The following is a 9,397-nucleotide window of genomic DNA, read 5'->3' as shown; positions in this document are numbered from 1 at the left end:
TGGCACACACCTTTAATCCCCACATTGCAGAGCCGGAGGAAAGCACATGCAATTCTTTGATTTTGAGTACAGCCTGGTATAAACAGTTATTTCCAGAGCAGTCAGGACTACACAGAGAAACCCTGTCTCAAAAAAGTTAAAAGGGGAATAACCAGAAAGAACCATCCCCAGAGGCTCCAAAACTGAGCACCTCTGCAATCCTGAGTTCAGTTCCAATGTCCAGGGGAAGCATGCCCAAAAGAAAGGCTAAAGCAGATACTAAAGGATATAAAGCCAAGGTGAAGGAAGAGCTACAGAGAAGATCTTGGAAGGTTCCCTGCTAAAAGTGGTCCTCCAAAGCAAGAGCCCAAGCCTAAAAAGGCCCCTGCAAAGAAGGAAGCAAAGGTACCTGAAGGAAGATGGGGAAATCAGATGCTGGCAAGGAAGCAAATAACCCTGCAGAAAATGGAGACGCCAAAACAGACCATGCACAAAAAACTGAAGAAGCAGGAGATGCCAAGTGAAATATGTGCATTTTTGATAACTATGTACTTCTGCTGACTGTATAGTTTAAATAATATTTTTATCAATTTTGATAAAAATGCAGAATTATGTTTTACATTTTTTCTTTTTTTTTTGGTTTTTCGAGACAGTGTTTCTCTGTGTAGCTTTGGAGCCTACCCTGGCACTCACTCTGGAGACCAGGCTGCCTTAAACCCACAGAGATCTGCCTGCCTCTACCTCCCCAGTGCTGGGATTAAAGGCATGTGCCACCAACCCCTAGCATTGATTTACTTCTTTTTAAAGCTATGTTTTTAGCCCACAGAACACTTCATTGTTTTGGGGTAGGGAAGGAGCATGTGTCACTAAGAAAATGTCTCCTAAGCTGGGTTGATTGATGATGATTGATGGAAAATATCTTTCCGTGACAATTTAGAACGTCCCCTCTTGGCTCAGTAGAGATATCCTGGTGTTGACATATGTGGCTACCACAACACAGAATGCCTTGTGTGGGAAAACTCCAAATTCATTTTTATATCATCTTCCCCTTGTACCATCAGCATAGACTTAACTCCCTTAAAATCAGATCTATTGGAACCTGACCCCCTAATATATGTTTTGATGGCCTGTTGGGCATTCTGGACTTTGCAGTGAAAATAATATCCTCAAAAGAGCAAAGCTTCCTTTTATATACGATTGTGTATCTTCAGAATGATAATTCTGCTGTTTTCCTTTTGTTTCCTGAAAGTCAGTGTCTGCTTGTGAAAAGCTGTTAAACAACAGCCTTAATGTGAAATGTCAACCCTCACTCTAAGCTCTTCTCCTTTTCAAAGCATTGAATGAAGACGTCACTGGGTTTTATAGTTGCATTCTGATTTTGATAGTCCATACAAGAAGGGAGTTTGGAAGTTCTTATAAACTGTTACTGATTAGGTGCCCACATCCTTCATGAAATACTATGATTGTTTATGGAAAGCATCTTTAATAAAGGTGAATACGGTTTGGATTGGGGGAAAAAAGGAAAATAGGAGGGGTGGCAGCAATCAGAAGGAATAGGATGACCTTTGGCAGCCTGAGCGGAAGCTCATGTCACCAAGTAGTGAAGACCACATTTTAACTGGATTCAACAGCAAGATTGGAGAACTGAGAGGGTGGGGCAAAAGATGTGTTTGTGTTTTACATCTCCACAAAAGCAGTAGTGATTATATCTGATCAATATTGAAAGCCAAAGTTAAATATACAAAGCCACTATAATGTGTAGCTATAGACTGGGTGGGGCCATTGAGTGGGAGGGTCTGCTGGAATGATGGGAAAAAGGTAGAAGACCTGGGAGGAACATGGATGGAAAATATATTTAAGTCAGGTCCTTGGACTGGAGTTTCACACAGTAGCAGCAATCTGTTGAAGACAGGAGTTCCTGCTGAACTCCAGGATAAGTTGGCCAGTAAGGCTTTTGGGTCGATGAAGGGGTAGGGGGATGGCTGTACCATTCTGTACTACCAACAGCAATGAATGAGAATCCTTTCCCCCACAATTTTACAAGCCTGAGGTGATATTGTTTTTCATGTTTTTGGCATTTCTGAGAAAGTTAAATATCTCAAAGCAATTGTAATTTGCATTGACTGGATGGATTTAGATAAGGAAAGGTTTTTTTGTTTGTTTGCTTTTTTGAGGTCAGGTCACTCTAAATAGTCCTGGGTGTCCTAGAGCTCCCTGTGAAGACCAAGTAGGGCAAGACCTCTCAGATATCCTCCTGCCTCTGCCTGCTGAATACTAGTATTGAAAACATGTACCTCCACACCCAGATGACCTTGAATAGGATGACCTTTGGCAGCCTGAGCGGAGGCTCATGTCACCAAGTAGTGAAGACCACATTTTAACTGGGTTCAACAGCAAAATTGGAGAACTGAGAGGGTTGGGCAAAAGATGTGTTTCTGTTTTACATCTCCACAAAAGCAGTAGTGATTATATCTGATCCCGGAGGGAAAAAGGGGGAAAAAAGGGAAATAAAGCCCCATGGGGGCTTTATTTTATTTCTTGGTTCATGAGTTAGGGATTTTCAGTGTAATCCTGAATGTTTTGTACCTCCTATTTTTTAAATATGCAGCCCTCCAACTCAGAGATCCTCCTGCCTCTGCCTCTCTAGGTATTGGATTAAAATATGTGTGTCACCACACCCTGTTCTTTTTTCTTTGCTATTTCAAGACAGGGATTCTCTGTGTAGCTTTTGAGCCTATCCTGTCCCTGGATCTGGAGACCAGGCTGGCCTAGAACTGACAGAGATCTGCCTGCCTGTGCCAGGAGTGCTGGGAATAAAGGCGTGCACCACCAATGACAGACCCACGCCCTGTTCTTACATTTCATTTGAGAAAACACTAAATCAGAGATCTTCCTGTCTGTGCTTCCCTTGTGATGGGATTAAAGGTGTGTATCATGAACTCCTGTTGCTATAGTTGTTCTTATACTTCATTTGAAAAAAATTCAAGGTCATCAGGGGCTATAGAGCAAATTCAAGTTCGGTTTAGGATCCACAAGACTTTAAAAGGGGGGAAATTCAAAAAAGTTATTAATCAATAGAGAACATTGGTCATGTCTTCTAGAACAGAATTGCTCTCCCGTCTCAGGGTTATAGCAAGAGCAATGTAGGACTATTGTCCCTCAAGTTGTTAAAGAAATAGAAAATGCCCAGAAAGGACTCAGAATAAATATCCAGTAAGGACAGAATGTCTTCATGAGTTTCTCAGTAGCATCTAAAGGGTGTGGAAAAGGCACCCTCAAGGGATCCAGGTGCATAATCTCATAATGGATGAGGTTTGGGAGCAGAAGTTCATGGTAATTCTTAGTCATAAAATGAGTTTGAAACCATCCAGTGCTATGGAAACCTGGTGACAGTCTTTGATTTTCCTGGAGACATAACCCTTTGAATCAAGAGCTCTGAAGCTTGTGAAATGTCACAACCCAAGTCCATGTTGTCTAGCTTGAGTACTTGAGTTTTATTTCCATGCTGCACATGATGGAAGGGGAAAAACATACATTTTTTTCTTACATCCACAAATGTTCTCTGGCAGAGAACATGGAATAATATTTTTTCAATAATTTTCATTTTTTTCCTGTATCTCCCTGTGTTTGGACACAAAGATGGACAAGTCCTCTATCAATGAGACTCAAGTCACTGTGTTTCTTAAAATTTGAATATGTATAGCTTTTATAGATGGCAAGGAAGTTTTCCAGGATTTGGACAGTAAACTGAGGTATTCCTTGACATGGATTCCCAAAAAAGTAAGATGTCACTTGGAGCTATTGTATTCCTGCAATGGGATCAGCTGGAACCCTTGGAAACAAACTGAAGGTTTCCTAGCACTGATTAAGTACACTTCAGTCCCTGAAAATGGGGTGCCACCATTCTCTTCAGAATACCCAAATATCTAAGGGCAATCAATGAACCGAAGAATTCCAGTCACCATCAGGGGACCTTGGGAAAATCTATGTAGAGAAGAGAGGGTCTACAGAAAGCTAGGGGACCTGGTAGAGTTTCTGGGAGGCACAAGAAGTGAGAGGGAGGTTGGAAATTGTTGCAAACAATGAGGTAAGAATCTTAGCAGCCCTTGACAATATGAAGGGGTGCCTAGCCAAAGGAAGAGCTGAATAGGATCCCTAGAAGCAGGTTAAGTAGAAGTCCATTTTTTAATATGGGCATTGACAGGTAGAGCCCCAATTTACTCAGGGAGGGATACTGAAGAGGTTGAGGCCAATTTTCTCTTGGTATTCATTTTCCCATAAACCTGTCAATGAGCAAATGTTATATGAATCACGATTACTTCTTGAAGGATCTGGTGATCCACTCTCAATGCCAGCTGTCAGGAAACTGATGATTTGTCGGGCCAGCCTGGTCAACATACACATATCAAGAAAACAAGAATAATTAAAGCAGCTGGGCACTGGTGCTGCCTGCCTTTAAACCCAGCATTTGGACATCCCTGAGATGGATGCCTGCCTTATCTGCAGAATGTGTGCCATGACAATCATCAAACCTATACCGAAAACCCTGTGTTGAAACCCCCTAAAAAGGAAAATTACATCAATGAGATTAGGTCTCCATAGTGTACAGCAGAGATTGAGTGGCTCCAAATCTGTGTCAAGATGAAGGATTTGAGTATCTTCTGTTGGAAGGAGACAAAGAATGGGAGGACCTTTGCATCTCCTGTTTGGTGGAGCCATTTCAGCCCATGATCTTATAGTAGAATGCAATAAACAATGTGTCCAGGAAAAATGCAACAACCTAGTAGTCTTAAAATGAGCGCTGAAGAAAGTGTGTATGTGGTGGGTGTGAGTTCAGGGGACCTTGGTGGAAGAATGAGGGCCATTGGGGAAGAAGAGTCTTGGGCAGTATTCTGCAGCTGGTGTATGTGTTTGGAGGATGAGGTATACTATATGCCTTCCAGATAGAAATTGGGTCAAGTCTCACCTCAGGAGCTATTTGCAAGTTTATCTCTTCAGTGTGAGCACCAAGGACCAGAGAAGTGCAGGGATTGTGGCAGAACAAAGAATAGTGCTGGTCAGTCCCCAAGCTATGTGCCCAGCTAATATGTGATTGTGCTCTCTTGTCTACAAAGTGAGAGTTCTTAGCCCACCATTGTATATGAATCCTGGAGAAATTGGTGGAGGTCTTGACTTTTAATTTAGGGACTCTTGGTCTTCTTTTATCTACTGCCCTTTAATACCCAGCACAACAACAACATTGTTGGAGGAATTCCCAAAGGTATTTCCCATAACATTGTGGACCTGAGTGAGGCTCCAGATGGCGCAAATAGAGAGGGCAGAGTGTTGGTAACATGTAAGACAAGAATGTCTCCCAGGATTGTCTAAGGCAGAGAAGGCTCATCCCCATTTAAAAGGGAGAATCTTGGTGCCAATATGTACCACATTTTCCCTCCCAACACACAGGAGACAGATGATAGGGGAAACTCAGTGAGTTGTAAGTGTTCCTGGTTTCTCTACTGAGATCCTCACAGGCCTATAGAGAGAGACTCTGTCTCTATTTAAAATAAGAAAATGAATTACGGTTTGAAGTAGAGTAAAAGAGGAAGATTACTGGGCAACTAGCTGAGTAGACACAAATTGTGAGATGGTCAGTGCCCGTTGAAAGACAAATATGTTTGTCCAGGAATTCCATGTGGTCAGCATACGAAAGAGGATACCTTCAAGCCTCTGTTAGTTTTCTATTCTTAAACCAAATCATCACTGAATAAATATTCGCAATAGAGAAAGATATCCTGTCCTGGCCAGTGTTCCTTAGGGTGGGCCGGCAGAATGAGGGAGGCTACATGGTGGGGGTCTGCCTAATGTTGGGGATAATATGTGTGGGTTCTTGGTAGATATAAATTTAAGGTCATGTCCTTGGAGTAGAACTTCAATATAGTTGGGCTCTGGGTTAGTGATAAGGTGGGTGAAGACAGGATTCTGTCCATACTGAACTGAGGAATGAGAGAGAAGTAATCAAGTGGTGGTTTTTATTGATTAAGAATATTTAGTCTGGGTGGGGGTGGGTGTCTCCCGGGCCCCAGGGTCCGGATCTAGGCGTGGTCTCCCCGGTGCCCCCACCCCTCCGCTGGGAGGGCACCCTGCTGCAGCACCCACCCAGGCCCATGCTCTCACACCTAGGCCTTCCCAGGAGGGGTGCTCCTGCACTTTGTGTCTTCCTGCTCTCTTCCTGGGCACTTGCCCTGAGACAGGACATGGGAGGAAGGGGCTCCCGCCTCCTGCCTCCCGCCCAAGGCCTGGGGCTTGAGCCATTTTGATTTTTGAGTGGGGTGTGAGCCAGGTGGCACTGTAGCACCGGGTCGAAATGCTGCTTCCCTAGATGCCAAAGCTTTGCCTAGAGGCTCCTGGTTGCCCCAAGGGACTCTCCCCACCTGGCCATGCTGCACCGCGACCCCCGGGCCCTCCGTTAGCCCTCTGGCCCGAACAGGTGATGTCTTGTTGCTGGAGCTCTTCTCCGTGGCTCAGCAGGAAAATAAACTTTAATGCTCTACTCCCACCCGACTCGAAGAAACGGGTTGATCCTTTCCCCTGGCTCCTTCCTACTTCTGGCAGGCGCAGAAGCTGCTTGCTAACCACACAAATGCTATCACACCTTTCCTAAATCTGGCCCTGGGAGCAGTCCCTGCAACTAGCCCACGAGATTAGATTAGTGGAACTAAAACGAAACTTTGAGACAAACGAATTTACAGGTTCTACCATGCCTGGAGCAACCTTCCCCCAACCCCCCTCCAAAGGCTTAAGCAGCTTGTGCCTGGATTCCTAAGATGCTCCTCAAACTCTTGAATTTAGCTAATGTTCCTTACCCTCCCTTCCTCCTCATCCCCCACTCTTGTTCCCTCATTCATTTTTTTTTTTTTAATCTTAGGGAAAGTAGAGCTACAAGGAAAATACCTAGAGATTGAAAACTCGGTCCCCAAAAAACAAATGAGTCTGAAAATTCAGATTCGGAATATTCCACCCCAGCTCCGATGGGAAGTGCTGGACAGCCTGCTGGCCCAGTATGGTACAGTGGAGAACTGTGAGCAAGTGAACACAGAAAGTGAGACCGCAGTGGTCAACGTCACCTACTCCAACAGGGAGCAGACGAGGCAAGCCATTATGAAGCTAAATGGCCATCAACTGGAGAACCATGCCCTGAAGTTCTCATACATATCTGATGAGCAGTTAGCTCAGGGTCCTGAGAATGGGCGCCGTGGTGGCTTTGGCTTTCGGGGCCAGCCTCTGCAAGAATCACCTGTGGCAGCAGGGCCCCCAGCCAAGCAGCAGCAAGTAGACATCCCCCTCAGGCTCCTGGTGACTACGCAGTATGTAGGTGCTATCATTGGCAAGGAGGGTGCAACCATCCGCAACATCACAAAACAGACCCAGTCCAAGATAGAGGTGCACAGGAAGGAGAATGCTGGAGCTGCGGAGAAGGCCATCAGTGTGCATTCAACACCTGAAGGCTGCTCCTCAGCATGCAAGATGATCTTGGAGATAATGCACAAGGAGGCAAAGGACACCAAAACCGCTCACGAGGTTCCCCTGAAGATCCTGGCCCATAATAGCTTTGTGGGGCGACTCATTGGAAAGGAAGGGAGGAACTTGAAGAAGTTTGAGCAGGATACGGAGACAAAGATCACCATCTCATCGCTCCAGCATCTCACCCTCTAAAACCCTGAGAGGACCATCACTGTGAAGGGGGCCATTGAGAATTGCTGCAGGGCTGAGCAAGAGATCATGAAGAAAGTTCGAGACGCCTACGAGAATGATGTAGCTGCCATGAGCTTGCAGTCTCACCTCATCCCTGGTCTCAACCTGGCTTCTGTGGGTCTCTTCCCAGCGTCATCCAGTGCTGTCCCTCCACCTCCCAGCAGTGTCACTGGGGCTGCTCCCTATAGCTCCTTCAAGCAGGCTACTGAGCAGGAGATGGTACAGGTGTTCATCCCTGCCCAGGCTGTGGGCGCCATCATCGGCAAGAAGGGGCAGCACATAAAACAACTCTCACGGTTCACCAGTGCCTCCATCAAGATCGCACCACCGGAAACACCTGACTCCAAAGTTCGAATGGTTATCATTACTGGACCCCCAGAGGCACAGTTCAAGGCTCAGGGAAGAATCTATGACAAACTAAAAGAAGAGAATTTCTTTGGTCCTAAGGAGGCACCACATACGGGTGCCAGCTTCAGCAGCTGGCCGGGTCATTGGCAAAGGTGGCAAAAAGGTAAATGAGCTGCAGAAATTGACTGCTGCTGAGGTGCTGGTGCCAAGAGACCAGATTCCGGATGAGAATGACCAAGTCATTGTTAAGATCATCGGGCATTTCTATGCCAGCCAGATGGCTCAGCGGAAGATCCGAGACATCCTGGCTCAGGTTAAGCAACAGCACCAGAAGGGACAGAGCAACCACGCCCAGGCACGGAGGAAGTGACAGCCCCTTCCTGTCCCATTGGCTCCAGATCAGCAGGCAGAACGCAGAACTGGAGGGCAGAAGAGCAGTGTGCTCTTCCCAGCAGGCCTGAGAATGAGTGGGAATCAGGCTTTTGGGTCTGGCTGGAGATCAGGCTTGTCAACTGTCTTGAGAAAAATGTTCCAGTGAGGAACCCTGATCTCTCGTCCCCAATTAATTCAGCCACGTGGCCACCATGGCGCACCCCTTGGAATGTCACCATTGCAGTTATACCTTGGGTTGCTTTTAAACGTGGATTGTTTTTGAGGAAGTTCTCCAGTCTCCATCAGAAAGATGGGTCAGATCCCAGTGGGGAAGAGAAATAAAATTTCCTTCAGGTTTTATAAACCTCAAAGGATAGTTAGTTTCTTGACCCTAGAATCTTTCTAACCTGACTTCTTGGTTAATTGATAAATTCCTCCCATTCTTAATGTCTTGACCAATACCTTACAACTTCCTGTATTCATTTACACTGTTTTTAGTCTTGTGACTATGAAGGGTGGGGGGGTGGCTGGGCCACAGCTTTGTTTACAATATTAACTCTATGGAGAACACCTGTCATCAGTGCTTTAATCCTGATTCTTCCTCAACATACCAATGGGAACAGCAAGATAGAAAGGAGAGAGATAATAAAAAATATACAGTAACCCACGTTTAAAAGGAGCCCTCGGCTGAGGATAGAGCCCAATGGTCAGAGTCCTTGCCTGGCATGTTCAAGGCCCTGGGTTCCATCCTTGGCATCACAAAAAGGAAAAAAACAGCTTGCCCTCATGGGTGAGCTATTGTAGATCACCATCTAGAAAAATTGGCACAACAGAAATTTCTTTTGGTCAGCTGGAACTTCCCCACCAAGACTCCCTAATACCATTATGTCCATCTAACTCTGTGGGTTCTTTTGTGCCCTGGTACACGTGGGTGGTACCTCATGCTCAGCAGGGTGAGGGCTGA

At 45.5% G+C, this 9,397-nt stretch overlaps 1 protein-coding gene and 1 pseudogene across 1 annotated transcript; both read left to right on the top strand.

Moving 5' to 3' along the window:
• The first annotated feature begins 230 nt into the window (after nucleotides 1–230).
• Nucleotides 231–503, top strand: LOC100754873 (annotated as a pseudogene).
• Nucleotides 504–4,773: 4,270 nt separating this feature from the next.
• On the top strand, nucleotides 4,774–8,431 carry LOC113839130 (insulin-like growth factor 2 mRNA-binding protein 1). The gene is given in 4 exon segments (XM_035453825.1): nucleotides 4,774–4,882; nucleotides 6,302–6,448; nucleotides 6,887–8,165; nucleotides 8,167–8,431. Coding segments are annotated over 4 exon segments (1,800 nt in total).
• The last annotated feature ends 966 nt before the right edge of the window (nucleotides 8,432–9,397 follow it).

The sequence above is a fragment of the Cricetulus griseus genome, unplaced genomic scaffold (genome assembly GCF_003668045.3).
Source record: "Cricetulus griseus strain 17A/GY unplaced genomic scaffold, alternate assembly CriGri-PICRH-1.0 unplaced_scaffold_32, whole genome shotgun sequence".
NCBI classification, from domain to species: Eukaryota; Metazoa; Chordata; class Mammalia; order Rodentia; family Cricetidae; genus Cricetulus; species Cricetulus griseus.
This window is presented reverse-complemented; position numbering and strand designations above follow the sequence as displayed.